Source organism: Colossoma macropomum, unplaced genomic scaffold, assembly GCF_904425465.1.
Source record: "Colossoma macropomum unplaced genomic scaffold, Colossoma_macropomum, whole genome shotgun sequence".
NCBI classification, from domain to species: domain Eukaryota; kingdom Metazoa; phylum Chordata; class Actinopteri; order Characiformes; family Serrasalmidae; genus Colossoma; species Colossoma macropomum.
This window is the reverse complement of record NW_023494800.1, coordinates 9,296,612-9,315,040: the sequence shown is the minus strand read 5'-3', so window position 1 is coordinate 9,315,040 and position 18,429 is coordinate 9,296,612. Positions and strand designations below refer to the sequence as shown.

The 18,429-nt window shown below is 36.5% G+C and overlaps 1 protein-coding gene across 1 annotated transcript; it reads right to left on the bottom strand.

Moving 5' to 3' along the window:
• Positions 1-10,305: 10,305 nt before the first annotated feature.
• On the bottom strand, positions 10,306-17,562 carry LOC118820225. The gene is made up of 6 exons (XM_036588432.1): positions 17,444-17,562; positions 15,671-16,015; positions 13,507-13,596; positions 12,785-12,871; positions 11,001-11,034; positions 10,306-10,638 (listed from the first exon to the last, which is right to left on the bottom strand). Exons 1-6 carry the CDS (start codon positions 17,487-17,489, stop codon positions 10,623-10,625), a joined length of 618 nt encoding a protein of 205 aa, XP_036444325.1. The 5' UTR covers positions 17,490-17,562; the 3' UTR covers positions 10,306-10,622.
• Positions 17,563-18,429: the final 867 nt, after the last annotated feature.

Here is an 18,429-nt window from a genome sequence, read left to right as displayed (position 1 = left end):
CTGTAATACTCATTTCTCAAACCAAAGACACCAGAGGAATTGAATTAATATGAGGAAGAGCGCATTACATAACCAGAAAGGAGCATTTCCAAAAGAAGAATTGCTTACCCAAACATTTTGGTGCCACAGAAGTTAGCACCAACACCACTGAGGTATGTAAGTTAGCAGTTAGTCAACGCTGGAGTAGCCCGCCAACATGGGACCCCCCAGATACCAAGGAGTATTTCGCACACCGATCACAGGTATCTCCAGTATTTCCAGGCCCTGTCCCAGATCTTACCTTAAACCTTACCCTAAAAGCAATCTAAAGCTATGCTTTCTGTAGACTTGACACATCTATAGCTGTACTTTACATCTCATCGCTGTCCAAAGAAAAACATACATCTCCAAAATGGTAAATTGACAGGAGGAGGATAAAATGTTCTTAAATTTTAATGTAAGTTAGTGTAAACATATCTTATACCAAGTGATTTTGGAGCATTTCTATTCATCATGAAGCTTTTATCATGAATTTTTCACAGCTGTCAAGTTCACATGATGTAGGAAAACAAAAACGGACAAAAATGAAGTTACATGTTTTTCTTTGGACGATATATTGGATGATATACTTAAATGACTGATAACCACCAAAACCAGCATATGTTGTGTTTTGGATGCTGGTATGCTGGTCAACCAGCATGACCATGCTGGGGTGACCAGCTAAACCAGCACCAGACCAGCACTAGACCAGCACTAGACCAGCATAGACTAGCATGAAATGCTGCATACAACAGGGGAGTCTGTTCCAACTTGTTAGAAAACATCAGATAAATTAATCTGATCTGTGTCATGTACTATCAGAATATCTCTAAAATGGTATTATTTTTGCTGTATGTTTATTTATTAGATTGTATGTATTTATTTATTTTTCAAGTCAAATTGAAAATGTGCACATACCTACACTGACAGAGGAAGAAGGGTAGTGCAATCAATTAATCATTCATTCAATCAGTCAAACCTAATGAACTCAAAATGTCAATAAGCAATCAATCAATTTCTTCATCTCCACATTGGTTACGTAAAAAAAAATAAAGTTTTAAAATAAGGATTATAAATGCATAAAACAACATTTTCTCTAACATTGTTCTTTTCACTGCAGTGGTTCACTCAGACTGGAAGACAGAGCAGATACTGATGACCGGTTGAGACGCAGAAGTTAAATCAGTTGTGGAAAGCTGATGTTATGTAGGTCTGTGGAAAAAAAGGAATAAAGTGTCTAAACAACATGTTCATGAAGGGCACCTTCTTCAGAACAGTGGAAAGAGTCTCGTTTGCTGACGAGTTTCACATTTGCAGTGTGTTGTGGAAGAGGTGGTCTGCTCAGTGCTGTGGGCGTACAGAGATCCTCTGAGGAACACACGGCTTCATCCACTACATCACTCTCTTCTCTTCTCTCTTCCTCTGCAGCGCTTCAGTGTTGCAATGGGCTCTTGCGTCAGGAGAGTTTGTTCACGTTGTCAGTGGGAAAATAACGCAACGTCAGTGAGGTCATCTGCAGCACGAACGAGAGGAAAGTTTCATTAGCTAAGTGCTCAGGGTAATGCAGAATGATCACAGGTGAACAAAGCCAGATGGGTACTTCTCTGTGGCTCAAGCACCAAGTATTGCTTATGTTTGGGTTTTATCTATTTTTATCTATTTATCTATTTTTTTTGTTTATTTATTGATAAATGGCTAATGGTTACATGCACAGTCCTACTCTGCCTGTCTTCACACACTGTTTTACTCATTTTTGATGTTAGGGGTCCGAGCAGAAGGTGCTTAGAAACCACATCCTTTTTTTTTTTTGTCAATGCCCCAGCCTAAAGGTTACTAACACAGGCCTTCTTAGATCTAGTGTTTTGAGTTCACTTAATCAATGGGAAATTAATTCACTGTCAGTGAGGTCCCCCTGCAGTATATATGAATGAAATAAAGATATTGCTTTGGCCAAAGAGACTTATTTTTGCTTTGAAACAATTTCTTTTACACTATACTACCAGCTGTACTCTGTCAGCACCTAAATCAAGTGTTGTGTTTTCTTACATTTTTCTAACTAATTAATAATTTAATTATGTTAATGTTTCAGCCTAATGGTTACATACAGGCCTACTATGTCATTGCAAGTCTACCTTTCTCACTTTGTTTTTCCTTTTAAGGGTCTTAGAAATTTTTGAAGGGTTTTTCTTTTTCTCTTCTTTTTCCATTTCTTTTGTTAACTCTTTACGGATGAACATCACACTAGTGATGTGCTCATGTTAAACGAGAGATACGGAGCTTTCCAGCAATATGGGTGTACTGTGTGTTGTGTCTCTATGAAATTCCAGCTGGATTCCTCCATTTTGTCCATCCTGTCTGGACATGCATGCAGTGATGTCACTTTAAAATCTTTAAAAGTCTTCCTGGGTAGCACACATTTGTGAATCTTCCACTTGAGGCAGCTTCTATCATCTCCTCCAGTATTCAGAGGGATGGTAAGATGCCATCTTGAAATTAGTTTCCATATCATGGGGGAGAGGATCAGTAGGGAAAAGCTGTAACATTCAAGGTTTCTGGATGCAGCCTGAAGTTCATCAGCCATTTTTTTCTACACTTTTTTTGTTTTGTCATCACTTGGTAGCCAATCAGAGGATTATATACATCTTCCACCATCCATAAAGCAGGGATTTAGCTTTAGGGACCCTCCCACAGAGATAGCGTGTTGCCGTTTGCTAGCAGGAAATGCTGTTCAAGGGTCATGTTGATGAGAAGTGTTGAGTGGTTCTATACAGCTAGATAGCAGTGCACATCATTAGAAAGGGCAGAAACTAAAAATAGCTACTGACATAGCTGTTTGAAATGTTTGCAGACATGTGTATGAAGTTTCATTCCAACTTCATGCTGTGCATCCATTTGTATCAATTTTGAATATGACAGGTTTTTGAACAGAACAGCTGGTGTGTAATGGGAAACACTAAAGGTGGTATTAATCCCAATATCGCATTGATATTTCTTGTATATGTAAAACCCACTCCTAACAACACATATCATGAAAAAAATGTTTTTAAAACTGATCTATAATGTGTTTTGGAGCAGAACTCTACAAGTCACTTTGTCTTGATGTAGTTACTGTTTGGATTATTTATTCATTTTTATGTTTTGCTGTATTTTTTTAAAAAATCACATAGTATTTTTTTTCACATTTAATATTTCAATAACTGATATGACTGAAAATATGAGTTTGAGCTGAATCAGATGATATTTAGATAAAACACTTGTAGACAGTGTACCTTACATTGAAAATTAACCAGATATGTCCAGCTTCTGGGTTTAGTCATTAAAGGGTTAATGCACCAGCTGAATGGTTACATTCACAGATCTACCCTGTCAGCACCTTAAATTTAGTTTGCTGTTTTCTCACCTTTTTTTCAGAGCTCCAACCACAAAAGGCACTGTTTTTTTCCTATTCTTTTTTGTTAATGGTTACATAGAAAGGCCTACTCAGTCAGATTAAATACAGTGTTGTGTTTTCTGTTCATCTGAAAGGGGGATTCTCTTGTTTCTCTGTTTCTCTTGAATGTGTTGGGTGGGTGTCAGATAAAGAAATAGCTCATGACTGGTGGTCCACCCGCTGTTTCCATTGCCCCATGTAGATTTGAGTCACTGTCTCACTTTTGGTACTTTCTCACTCTGCTCTGATGTTGTACTTGGGGATCCCTGTCTGACTCACTGAAAGAGACAGAAGTGAGAAATAAAGGGTTCCTACATGCAACAGTCATACATGTACATATCTGTGTGGGTTTGTGAGAAAGAGAGAGAAGGGGGGGATGGGGATTACCTGGGCATTCCTTGAAGAGCGAGACTCCAACTCATTCCCTGGTGCACCGCAATAGAAGACGACAACAACGGGTGAGTAACACAAAGTCCTACAGAGAGAGAATCGACTCTGCTGCAGTTAGAGTGAAGACAGTGTTAGCATTATGACAGTAAGTCAGCTGGAATAAGACTTTGTTTTTGAGTCACTTATGGAGCATTGTGTCTGCTGCAGGCTGAGTAGGCATGTTCTCCTGACTGCTGGCTGCACGCCTAGTCGATGTAAGTACTAATAAGCTTTACTGTGAGCTGATCTAAGTTAATGGGAGGATGGAGAGGGAGACTGTTTTCTCTTACAGGTGCTCACATAAAGGAGAAGCTTCACATGAAATGTTTGGAAATCCGTGCTCCCCCTTTGCTGCAGCGGTTTAAACAAGCTCTCTATTTGCTCCCCTTGCTTTTGCTGTAATCGTTGTCAAGTGTGTCCTGTCTTTTACTTGTGATGAAGACCACTATACGCTTTATGGCTTTACCCTGTTTTTAAGTGGCTGATTCACTGAAAAATGACACCTTTTTGCTTTTACCTAAAATGTAGTTTGGTGTGCAAAGTTTGCTTCTTTAGTTTTGCACTGGAGCTACGAGGCTGATTTGCTACATTTTGAGTAAAAAGGAAAATTCTATACATCTGATATTTCAATAACCCATTCCTTTAATCCTCATTGATCATTTAATGCATGTAAATGCATTTTGATTATTGAATTTCACTTCAATTTAGTGTATTTAAGCTTTCAGTACTGATCCACCACATCAGTGAAGTAACCGACAGGGTAGACGGGGCAATTGCACAAGGGCCTGTAGCACAACGTCTTTACTGGAGCCCTTATGACATTATTTTAGCAGCCTAACATCCTCGACTCTTGTGTTTTAAAATCCTTTTTACTCCTCATTCACACACTATAAAAATGCCAGCATTGAATAAAAATGTCCAATATAAAGACTTTGGGATGGACATTTACACTAAATATTCCTCTGTGTGGTCTGAGTGTGTCTTGTGTAAACTTGTCCCACTTTTATCATAACTTCTCTTCAGGGTGGCCCAGAAGCAGATGGTCCTCCCTGTGGTTTGGATATTTTTGTATGCTCTTTTTGGGAGATGTTCAGTCTTGGTTCCTCTCTGTATTTATTCTCTCGGTGCTTCTTTTAGTGCTTCTTGTGTATGTATGATAGTAATATACTTCAACAATGATCCTGCATTAGAGCACTTAAATAAGCAAGTTGCACTGATGTTTTTAAAATTTATTTAGGGTCATTGTCAGATGGGAGGCCCATTAATATCTTATTTATGGCACTGCAGCACAAATAGGCAATAAATCATTGGCTTATGCTGATATACCATTTGTCAGTGTGTACCCTATGAGAGGATTCTGTCTATTTAATGTTATACCAAAATATATTCATCCAGTACTACTGATGGATGAAATCAGTATCAATTCTTATCACATGAGAATATAGTTCAAGACACATAGTTCACATACAATCAATGTCAAATATACATGAATAAGTAATTATGATCACAGACTGTGTGGGCGCTGGATAAACGCCTTAAAGCTGGCTGACTGATAAAGTACACAAATGTTCAAGTCAATTATTCAACTTCAAAGGAAGGACAAACCTTTCAATATACTTTCTATTTTGTAATATTACACATCTCTTAGTGTTTCTTAGTCTGTTTCATTTCAGCTAAAAGCTGAACAGAACTCCACATACTTTTTTGATATTTTATATGTGACCAATATATTCTTTGTATAAAATATCATATCTTGCTACAGATAAACTCCTTTATGAGATAATTATGAGATAATCATCACAGACATGTCAATATTACATACTCTAAATGACAATAGCAGTAGTGCTTATTTTTATCTTTTTTAATTGTGAGAGATCCAGTTTGAGAGCTCTTTATTAACAATAATAAACATGCTATTATTATTATTATTATTATTATTATACACTAATACAAATAGAAAATATATATGTTGTATATTGTTGCTTTTGCTTTTTCTACATCATTTGAACACAGCAGCTCTCTTTTATAATATGTGAAAATGTCATGATGAATAGACCAATAGAAATGCTTCAAAATTGCTTGGAACAAAATCTTTTTACATTGACTTACATTAAAAAAATTAAAAGCTTTCACCTTCTCCTCTAAAGGGATGATTTTGGAGATTTTTTGTGTTTTGGATAGTAATGATATATAAAGCTATTATTTGTGGCAATAAATGATTATTTGTTAAAAAACACATATATAATAAACACAAATTAGCAAATAAACAATCCATTGTGGTTATGTCTGTTTTTTGTTTAAGCTTTTTTTCAAAGCTCTCCTTTAATAATTTACAGTCATCTAACCAAGTAAAGGTGGTTCAAAGTAGTTTTAAACAACTGTCATGCTTGATGGACGTCACATGGCATCTTCAGGGTTAGCAGAAGAGTAAATTCTCCTTCCCCTTCTCATTTACACACTATAGAAAATGTCAGCATTGAATAAAAATGTCCAATATAATGACTTTGGGGAGGACATGAACACTGAATATTGCCCCTTATGTGATCGTAGTGTGTCTTGTAAACTTGTCCCACTTTTATCATAACTTCTCTTCAGGGCAGCCCAGAAGCAGATGGTTCATTCCTATGGTTTGGGTATTTTTATGCTCTTTTGGGAGATTACAGTCTTGGTTCCTCTCAGTATTTATTCTTTTAGTGCTTCTTTAGGAGTTTTTTCCAACACCTTCACTTACAGCTTCCTCATTAGAGATTTGGAATGGCATTTCTGGAAAGTTGATATAGGAAAATGCTGTCATAATGCTATAAATAAAATTGCACTAAATATTTTTTTGCTTGTTTTTCATATTAAGCTGTAATGTGCAAATGTCAGAGACCAACTCATTTACAGTTATAACGATTGTTATGATTATTAAATTATTCACAAACCAGTGTTATAAAAATAGAAAACATATATTTAATAGAAAATTACACAGAAGATTCAACAACTGAATATAATATCAGTTTTTTTCAGTACTTAGTGTGTCCAAACATTGCCTTTATTACTGTTTCTGTTCTTTTCAGGAGACTTGCTTTGAGTTTTTATATAAATCTGCAGGCAAAAATATCCCTGCAGATTTATATAAAAACTCAAAGCAGGTCTCCAAAAACTCCTCCAAAGTTCAGTCTTAGAAGTTGGTTGCGTTTTCTGCTTCTCACAATAGAAGTAAGCTTTAGACTCATTTGGACTCATCTGTCCATTTCTTCCATTTCACATGTCCGGTTTCAGTGCTGTAATGCAAATTTCTTTTTCCAAGTAAGGGCTTTTTGACAGCTACACATCCTTTCAGACTCATAGCGCTGAGTTGTCTTCTTACAGTGGAAGGTTGTTTTTAAGATTGGAAGGATGGAGTTGAAGTGACAGTAGGTGCACAAAAGTAGAGAGTGGACAAATTAAACGCTGATAGATTTGATATACTTAGTGTTGGGGCTTCAGTGTAATTGTCTGTGAATTATGTTTCCTGCTTTTTTGAAAAATGTATAACTTGTACTTTGGCTATTTTGACTGGAAAGTTTTGCACAGCAGTATATGTTATGGTGGTGTTGCTTCTTCTTCTTCTTATGCTTCCCATTTAACTGCTGAATGCAATGACAGTCAAAATCCTCAATATTTCATGTGTATCATATTGTTGATGAAGCTGGACAATAACTGACTGAAAGCCTGGACTTTGGAGTTGGTTCTATGTAGCACCACAAAGCTTGACCAGAATGTGCAAGCCATCCGATTCCTCAACTCCAACAGACCCACACACACATATACATAACAATATGGGACTAACTTACTCCCTTCTTGCAGTTCCAAATGATGGAACACTGTACTTAAATATAGTTACCGCATTTCACTGAAACATTTCACTTGATATGACTGTAGATCTGATATATTATTTCCACAACAATATCTTGCATTGTTGCACATTTTACTTCACTTTAACAATGTTAGCTGCTAGAATTACTGTATCAATCGAATACCGTATACTGTATATTGCTGCTCTCGTTGCTCAAACTCTCCGTACCGTGTACTGCCTATGTTCTGTTTTGTATTTATTGTCTTTCGTATAATTTATTGCACTGTATTGTCTGCACTGTGTTTATTGTATTGTCCCGCACTTGTGTTCCTGTGTTGCACCAGGGTCCTGGAGAAATGTTGTTTCATTTCACTATGTATTTGTATATGGCTGAAATGACAAAGCCTGACTTGACTTGACTTGACATCCTAACAATAGAAGAACGCTTTTTGGTGTCATATAGAACCATTTTCAAAATAAACAGAACCATATATAGCAGTCAATCTGAAGAACCATTTCACCATGCAAAGAACCATTTGAGATTTGACATTGTTCTATATAGAATTCATTGTTCTAAATAGAACCACTGCCTTTACTAAAGAACCCTTGAAGAACCATCTTTTTTGTACGTGTGCATTTTGTCTGTTCCAACTCATCAAACCTCAGAAAAAAGTATTGTGATACATATTATCATGAAAATATCTTCAAGTTCGATGACACTGTGTTTTTGCCCACCCCTCTTTCTACTAACACATAGTTTCCAGTAATGTTGACTGGCTCCTGATCTTTAGCCTGTATAGTGTAAGCATTACAGCAGTGACGGTACTGAGTGTAATGGAAGTGTGACAGCGCTGTGCCTGTGACGCTGTAGCTGCGGCCGACTCTGTGGTCTCTCTGTGGTCTTTTTGTTTCAGCTCAGAGATGGAGAGCTCAAAGCTCAGCGAGCGATGAGAGAGAGATAGCGTTCTCTCTGCTCTCTCTCTGCACAGGAAAGGGTTTGTTCATGACAAAAAGTATTGCAGTGAACAGCTGTGTATTACATATAGTGGGTGCACAATGGTGTTTGTTCAAATTCTCTGAATTGATGCTCCTGTTTTAGTAGTGTTGTACAAAACTATGTATTTTTACTATACAATATTGTATAGAGAGTTAAATATGCTATTGTTACAATTCTATTGTACTATGGAATAAAAGTTTACTTTACTACTATGTCTAGAGTTGTCATTTGGGTCCAAATCTCTGAAATTATGCTTTTGTTATAATATTATTGTATATAAAACAGTATTTTACAAAAAAAAACATGCCTAGAAATGTAACTGAAGGCCAAATTCTCAGAAATCATGCTATTGTTGAGGTACAAAGTCACATAGGTGATACCCTCTAGGGTACATCTTCAGTACCTTAGGTTAGGGAACGTAATTGTACCATATTCAATTGCAATTATGTATATATATTTATTATTTTCCATTTCAACTATCCTGTCCATCAACTATATATCCTGTCCTAACTCCAGGCTTTAAGTATTTGAAAAAGTTCATTTATGAAAACATATAAATACACCGGGAAGGTGAATGAAGTTTATGTTTAAAACTCATATAGGGTACGCAATTGGGCTTAAAGGCCTGTGTTTTACTTTTGAGGGTACATTTACATTGTTTGTAAATCTGTCAGTATAGTACCCTTCTTTCTGATAGTGTATTGTTCTATATAACTTAACAATAAAATCAGGCATAGAATAGAAATTGGGGGCCAAATTCTCAGAAGCAATGCTACTGTTAGAGTGATATTATGCTTTACACTTTACTTTACAAGTCATGCCTAGTATGGTAGTTCAGGGCTAATGTCTACAGAATTATGCCATTGCTACAATAGTATTGCACTACAAATACATACATTCTTACACTACACACATAACTAAGTTTTTTTATACATGTATTAGAAACAGAGCAATATCACTCAGTAGTAACGCACACACCTTCACACAAGGGAAAACAGACACCCTCATAGAGGGAAACTCCTGCTAACAGTCAAACATTCAAACCAACACACCCTCATATTTGTAACAGAGAAACACAGAGTGAAACTAATACCATCAGATTACATATATTCACCCTCAAAACATATGTGGATATAAATACATACAAGGAAAATGCAAGTCATGTACTTTCAAGCACAGTAACATCATTTATTTAACAATGAAATACAAATATAAGATCAGGATATGCATTTAATTGTGACGTATCATAAGACAGAATCTATACATTCATTTACATGAGCTGCTTCTTAAAGGAAAATTCCTGATGCAGATATGTTCCACATTAAAAACTGCCATTTCTCAAATTTATTAAGCACATCTACACAAAGTCGAACAAAAAAAGGAATTTCAAGAGTCAAGACTAAAAGGTGCCCGAAAGCTAAATAGAAATATAGAGGGAAGCAAGAAATGAGTTTTAAACTTCACCTCTTTTGATCAAAGTTTTCTGATAACTTTGATTTCAAGCATGTTTGTCTGTGGAAGCTCATTTAATGTTTTGCAATCAATCATTAAAGAAAACTTTGTCTTTCTTTGAAATATATATGTTAAGTTTTACATGATGTTAAGGAGTACAGTAAACATTAGGAAGACAAAACGAAATGTTCAGTACTGATGTTTTAGCACTGAAAGTGAAGTAGTTTAGATCTGTGCAAAGGCAGTAGCTGTTTTCCTGACTTAAGCCTAACTTATTGACCATTATTGTAGAGCATAAGGGGATCATCAACTGCAAACATGGCAAGGCTGTGTATTGGTTTTATAGATGAATTACAAACTGTCAATGTTAAACATCTATGTTCAGAACTATGTCTACAAACTTGATTAGCGGAGAGTGATCGTGGAGACGGTCACTAATGGTGCTTCATGGCCGACGGAACATAAGAGTCATCTCATTACAGCTGCATCTTTCTGTTTCAGACAAAACAGAGGACAGTTTCTCAGTACTGAGACAAAAACAGGTACATTTTATCACATTATTAATGGAATCTGTAGGAAACAGAAATAACAGTAATAATTAACTACAGTTATTTAAACTGAAATCATGAATTACATGGCACATCAACTGCTGAGGGATCCTACTTCAGCAGACCAAATGGATTTTATAAGCTGTTTCTATTTTCTATTTTCCACAAAAGCACTTTAAAAACACCGAAGACTGACTGAGCGATGAGTGTGAATGGAATATACTAACAGCACATTAATCCAACACCAAACAACATCACTATAAATCTTAGGTAACGAACATCTTTGTTATATAAATCATAACTCACTTGGTGTACTGATGTCGGCACTTCTTTGGTAGTCCTGTTTCCCAACAGACACAAACACAGTGAAGTTAATAATGAGAAAACTGATATGGGAAACTTTTCCTGTGATATGCACTGAGTGATCTATGCTACACCTTTGTATAAATAATAGCAATAGATCAGGCTTTAGAGCTGCTGAGGAACACTGCAATGAATTTTGATGTAAAGACTAAAAAAACACAGCTGTTATATGTTACATCATTATTTAAATACTACAGATAGAGTCATGAGCAAAAGTTCGGCCGCGATTGGTGAAATTACGTTTTGTTGATTTTCTTGTTTTTTCAGAAATAAAGGTATGAAACTGTCACTGGGGCAGTAATCCTCTTGTCGATGGGGTGGCCCCCTCAAGGGTGCATCTCAGTACCTTTAGTCAGTGAACATAATTGTACCATAATCCACTGAAAGTTGTATCCACTAAGTTGTACTGCCTCCACACACCCCGTCTCGTCTCCAGGCCTTTTATTTTATTGTTCTGTTTTAAAACATTAGCTTATGAAACGATAAAAATATATACTTTTCACCTAGGAAAAAACTTACTTAAGGTACACAATTGGACCTTAAAACCACTGCTGTACCTTTGAGGGTACATTTACATTATTTGTACCTTCATGAACGAAAATGTACTTGCACAGAACCTTTATTTCAGTGTAACAGTGTACAGAGAACACACTTCTGCACATTTTAATGCACAATTACTTTATTGTTGAATTTACGACATTGGCCTTTGCAAAAATGACGGCACATTTTATATTTTATGTTTTTTTTGCTATATGTTAAACTAAACAAATAAATAGAGGTTTTGCACTAAACATGCCATATTTAAGTGTTTTCTTATTTTTGCTTAGAAAATCAACACCCGTACTTTGACCAAGAGTGCCCAAACTTTTGCATACAACTGTATGACAAGCTGTATCCACTGGAACGAAAAACACACACATGCCATTGTTAGTCTTACAAAAAGTACTGAGAAAGTAAAAGTGCCAAATAAATGTGTTGATTAGGTGCATCAGTTTAAAAAAAGAACGCTTTGCTCTTTTTTTTGTATTTTTTCTGATAATCTGGCAAGTAAGTTCCTCTGCCTTTGTCTTAAGCCAGTAGCTCTCACTTCATGAAGGCCTTGAGGCTTGAGTTAAATAAGGTTTTTACAGAGTGGAAACACAAAGATGTGCAGAGAAAAAGTCACCACTGGGATTGATCACCCAGGGCCATTTCTAACGGTTTCTTTTTCATTCTTGCATCCAAATAATATCCATAATATAGGGTGGGTGGGGGACCCCGAGCAGGGTGTCACTCAGGAACCGCACCCCGTCAATTATATTTCTTTGTATGCAAAAATAGAAACTATTAAAATGGTTTATATGTAATACATTCCAAGGTCAAGACAATAAAACAGCATGTAATCTGTATGCAGGAGCAATAGAATACATGAATAATACAAAATATAAAGTAAGTACAATAAATATGTGTTTAAGCTGCTTGTGTAATACGACAGTATTCATGACTGTTTGGAAGTGAAGTCATGGTGTGTTCCTATTTTCTGCCAATATTAGGAACAATGACACAAATCAATCAATCAATCAATCTGTCAATCATTTAATAAATCAATCGCAGTGGGCCCGTAGTGGCTTGGAGGCCCTAAGTTACTTACACTCCTGATATTGCTTAAACTGCTTATAACAAGAAACAGCCCTGTGAGCACCACTACCTCTATCTGTGAGTGTGTGTGTGTGAGTGTGTGTACTTACTGCTGAAGTAATACAGTGTTGAGATCAGAACCACTGCCAGGACCAGAAGAACACCCACACTCGGCCAAAGCACCAGAGGTTTACAGCCTGTAACAGAACCAGCCACAGCAAACATGATACTAATGGTAGGCAAAACGGCAGATATACAACATTGCAATACTTGAAGGCATTTTCACAATACACAACACTCAGCTAACAAAATAATGTTAAGACGTTCTCAGAATTGCTTTAAAAGCTGTACAGACATTATTTTGTAAGGTCCCACAGGCGGTGTAAAGGACATCGCTTCTAATGCCCTCTCATTCCAAGAACATCCCCATGATATTACAGTACACATTTTCTAGGACATCATTTACTAGCCTTAAATGGGGATTTTTTCAATTCTTAAAGTGTTTTCCCCACCCTTTAGTTCAAATCCTGTTTTAGAACATCTTCAACCTACATAGTAAATGTTTTATACACTTCAGTATCTGATGAATAACGCTGTCTTATTTTCTGTAAAAACAGATGGATAAAGTGTGCCTGCTGATTGCTGTAACACATGTAAAAACATATAGTAATGTTTATTTGCAACATTCAGAAAGTTCCCAGCATGTTCTCTTCCAAACCTTCTGCATAGACCACAACTAAAAAAGAGCATCTGCTACTGTTAAAGTTCCAGAACATCTGAATGCTCAGAAAACTTCTACAGTAACTTCTACAGTTTTCACACAATACCATACCTTTCACTGGCTGATTGTTAGGTGGGCAGACCTGAGGTTTTTTTTTCTTTGGAATCTTTACTGTTGGAGGTGGTGAAGTGGGTGCGTGTTCTAGGAAAATAAAAAATAAAACAATAAAAAACAAAACATACATAACATAAACACATACCTGGTTTATGATGCATTACAGACTGAGTTGGTCCCATTTAAAAACATAGCAAATATTGTTACAGAGACTTAGGAGGGAATGAAGACAAACAACATACATGTTTTATATGAATTCTAATCCCTAAATGGGGAATCCCACCAGCTTTTCAAATGTCCTTCATAATTGAAAGGTAAAAATAGCGTCATTAAAGGTGGTTTAATGGAAATGCTTCCTTCTAGAAAAACCTCTAGTCAGAATTAGGAAAGCAGAGTCAGGTAGGAACCAGGTGTTCGAGTTTAAAGGGTTACAATACGCTCCTTGATGCCAAAGACATTGTTTTACCATAGTTTTCAGAGCTGGCTTTCAGTTAAAACATTTTTAAAATCTGTTTATAGAGTAGAGGTACATGCAGGATGTTGTAGAGCAAAATTATTTTAAAAATCAGATTTATCATGATTTTAATATTATGAACATTACATACAAAAAAACTTTGGACATTTTGCATAGTAAATAAAATGGCTATGTTTGCATTACGGCTATAGGCACAGTGACCCCTGGTTCCAAGTCAGTAAGTTTCTCTATAATGAATCATTTCACATCAAACAATCTCATCATCTAGAGAATTCAATTATGTAGATTTATTTATTATTTTTGGAATTACCCTGTAAAAACTAGAGCGGAAATATCAAAAAAAGACCTTAAAGGAGATTTTCATTAAATAGAAGCATCAAATGGACTTCCAGAGTCTGATACTGTTGGTGATCATACAGTGTATTAAAGTATATGTAGCGTAAAGCATTGGTCCTGTAGAAGTGTTTGATCTTACATTGCCTCCTTTTTCCCATTGAGTTTGTGTGTCACTGAATAGGTGAAAAAAAAATAACAGCTTTTAATACATTTCCATCTATTTGGCATAAGAGGAGAGCAGTCGGCCCTTATTCAGATCCGGCTAGATAAGCAATAGTTATATACTGTATTTTTGTTGAAGATGTTAATTGAAACCAATTTATAAAAACTTTATAAAAATTGTCAGGTGAAATCAGGGTATGACATTTTATATGATATTCTGGAGTGCAGGAGTGAATGTTTTAAAAATGAATCAGAAAAAAGTCAAGGCAGCATATGAATTTCTCCAGGTATCATCTTTGCCCTGAAGTAAACATAAAACTGATGAATACTAACACTGGTGAACGTAATTGTGCTGTTATCGCCACTAAAGCAAATTCCAATAACCATTACTAACTAAACTGTTCAGATCAGCACAATCAATTGCAAAGGTTGTTAAAAAAAAAGGAAAAATACCAAAACAAAAATTTCTAGAACTACATTTGAGTCAAAGGCTAATGTGCTTCAGGTTCTGCTGTCACCAAGCAAACTCTATATGGTCTTAATACGGGATGATGATGATACTTAGAAACTGAGCTAGAGAGAGAGTTGTCAGCCAACTGGTCAAGCAGAAAGGGTAAAAGAGTGAAATAACAAACCAAATTAAAACAAAAAAATTCCAGTGACTACATTAGGGTGAAATTCTTAAGTGTATCAGCTTTGTTGCCGTTCAGGCAGCCTGAATAGGTTCTTTAACATGGGACGATAACGATATGAGAAAGGCAATGGTCTCTGGTCAGCGCTCTGGTCAAGCAATTCTCCAAGACGGTAAAAGAGAAGGCTAAACTAAAACAAAGTCTCCTGAGACTAGATGAAAGTGAAATGCTGAAGCGCGTCAGCTTTATTGCCATTCAGGCAGCCTTAACACGGTCCTTAATAAGGGATGATGATAATAAATGATGGGAGAGGTCAGCACTGTGGTCAACCAGTTTTACAAGATGGTAAAAGAGAAAAACAACAAACTAACTAGAGAAAAAATCCTGAGACTAGAGAAAAACGCTCAAGCGCTTCAGTTTCATTGTGCACGCAAAGATTTCGCTTCAGGAGATTTGGTCCAATTTATAGTCCTCAGTATGAGCTAATGATGATAACTGAGGGAGATTGTGAGCGAGAGAGGGAGAGACAGAGGAGGAGAGAAAGTGCTTTCAGCACCTCCAGGCCTGATGTAGTATCCAGCTGGCATCTGGCTCTTCTGATCATGCTTTGGACTGTTAAACATGCAGGAATAGATGCCCGCATCATTCTTCTCTAGGCCGGTGATGCGCAGTGAATACGTGATCTTGGCCCCCTCGTTTGCAGACAACTTGAAGCGGGTTGCGGTGATGCCCTCTGCATGCTTCACAGCGTTCGCACTGTTACCGAACATAAGGAACTGGAACTCTCCAGTGTCCTGGAGGAAACGGTACCAGTACACCTTCTGACACTGGTGGTCCGGGCATTCACAAGTCAGGGTCTCTGAGCCGCCAAGGCTGGGATAGAGAACGGTCGCTGCAGACGCTGCGGGATGAACCAGGGCGACATAGTGAGCAGAGCCTTGTACATCAGACCATGGAGCAGACCATGTAAACTAAATCTGATTATACATAGAATTATACGATATACAATTATAACACTGCAGCACAGAGAAAGCTTACAGTCTGTCTTTGCTGGAACAATTATGTAACAGGACAAAGCATCAGACTGGAAAGAAAGTGGAGGAGAAAAGAACAAAGAAGAATGTTGTTCTGAACAGAAACAGCAAATGCCAGAGTGTTCGAAGGGCTGTTTTTGAAAAAAAGTAATGCTCATTTCACAGCATCTTATTGCAAAATGTTTTTCCTTTTTCCTTCTAGCCTGTCTGAGGCAAAATGCTAGACACTCATTGAGAAATATGCAGCGATAAACTCATATAGGTGTTTTTTCCAGTGAGGAAATGGTGCGGACATCATCTGAATTGAAATATTTTGAATGAATAAAATTTAAACAGAAATGAGCCCATACTCAGTAAGACAGTTTGGATGGAATTTAAATAAGAACAAAATATTAATACTTTTAAAAGCTGGAAAATAGCCGGAAATATGCTCACACTGTTCTTGTATTCATCATATAAACATCTGCGTGTCAATGTATCTGACACATAAGATATATTTATGAACTTTCTAAATACTGAAGCGAATAATCCTTGCGTTTAGTAACTTATGCTTAGCATATATATATATATATATATATATATATATATATATATATATATATCGTTTTCATAATTTTTTTCTCTTTTAATTTTTTACATTCTTTGAACAGAGTGGCTGTCATTTACATTGTGTGAAAGTTTCATGATGAATGGACCAATAGAAATGCTCCAAAACGACCTGAAATACATTCTCTTTACAATAACGTGAATTCAAATTTAAGAACATGCTTGCCTTCTTCTGTAAAGTTACTATTTTGGAGATACATATTTTGTTTTGGACAGCAACAATATATTCCACTCATCTTCAACAACATCCGTTGAGCTGACACAGAATTTTTCCTAACGATATAACAAAACCACTGCATTTATTAACCACAGACAAACTGTAAAAGAAGCTTCATTTCTGAAATTGCATATAAATGTTCGCAACAGTAAAGTTATGCAGATAATATCGTAGTTCGAAGCTTATGTAAATGCTTAACTACAACATAGCAACAGACACTACTGGGCCTAGTATATACATCCACAACCATTATTTTTTCATAAAAAAATACTGAGTACTTTTTTCTCCATTCCATACATAAACAGTAATCTGCTGAAACAGATATTATCAAGTAATTAACAGTTCACCCACTTTATAGCACTTGTTGACAGTGTAAAGGGCGTCTGCTGACCGAGGCCTGGTCCTGAGCTCTCTACATATTTCAGTCTGACAGGTCTTTGACTGGTTTTAATCTGGAATCGAGATTACTTACCTGCTGCTAAAAGGCACAGGAATGTCCAGACACGACTGAGAGTCATGTTCGGCTGTTTGCTTTTGTTGACACAACTCTGCGTGTGTATGAGCGCTTTACTGTTTGTGCCTGTCCTTCCTCATCTTCTGTCATATAACAGGGAGGAACTGGAGGCTGTCAGGCCCTGCCATTCACTGAGCCTATCAGAGAGAGAGTCAAAGCACACGCACACATGCGCATGCACATACACATCCACAATGTACAAGAACAGGCCTCATTCACCAACTGTGCTTAAGATTAAATTTCTTCTTAAAACCAACTTATGCAGTTTTCACAAAGATTATGACATTCACCAAAGTTTTATTTGGGATTTGTTCTTAGGTAACAACAGAATCTGTGCATATTTAAGAGCACAAAGGTGCTCAACTCTGCGGTTTAAAACCACGTCATGAATCTGACGTAGACTTTTTATTAGGACCTTTCGCAAGAACAAATTTAAGAAAAAACTTAAGAAGATGTTTGTGAATGAGGCCCAGTGAATGCAAATAAGCTCACGTTAGATTCAAAGGTCTCAAAAGTCTCTTAAGTGACCACTCCAAAATTAATGTACTGAATATATATTACAAAGTAGTCTTTTCTATTTAGCTTGTGCAATATACCTGCAACAAACTGGGATATTTAGCTATTTCTGTTCTTTTTTGGCCCAACATTTCACTCTGCTACAAAGGGAAATGTGGATCAAAACAATTACAATTCAAAACAATTTACCCCAAAAGGGAGCACAATGTCTAACAGATCCAGTGATCACAAACTGTTGCCCAACCTGTTCTAATGCCGAGGATTTGGAATGGGAATTGTGGAATGTGGAATTTGCAAATGCATCAACATAAATAAAAATAAATCCATGAACACAAAAACAAGAATTACACAAATAAGTAACCTCTAACTGTAAAACAGCTCTTTAAGAAAATTCTGCACTGAAATAAAATGAGGTTTTTCCACTGGGA

What these genes read in the sequence shown, in the direction of transcription:
- LOC118820225 (XM_036588432.1), bottom strand. Translation starts at nt 17,489, where the DNA reads ATGACTCTCAGTCGTGTCTGGACATTCCTGTGCCTTTTAGCAGCAG. An exon ending in ATACTACATCAGGCCTGGAG is followed by an intron (nt 13,597 to 15,670) that starts GTGCTGAAAGCA and finishes TTATTTTCCTAG; the next exon opens with AACACGCACCCACTTCACCA. An exon ending in AACACTGTATTACTTCAGCA is followed by an intron (nt 11,035 to 12,784) that starts GTAAGTACACAC and finishes GTTGGGAAACAG; the next exon opens with GACTACCAAAGAAGTGCCGA.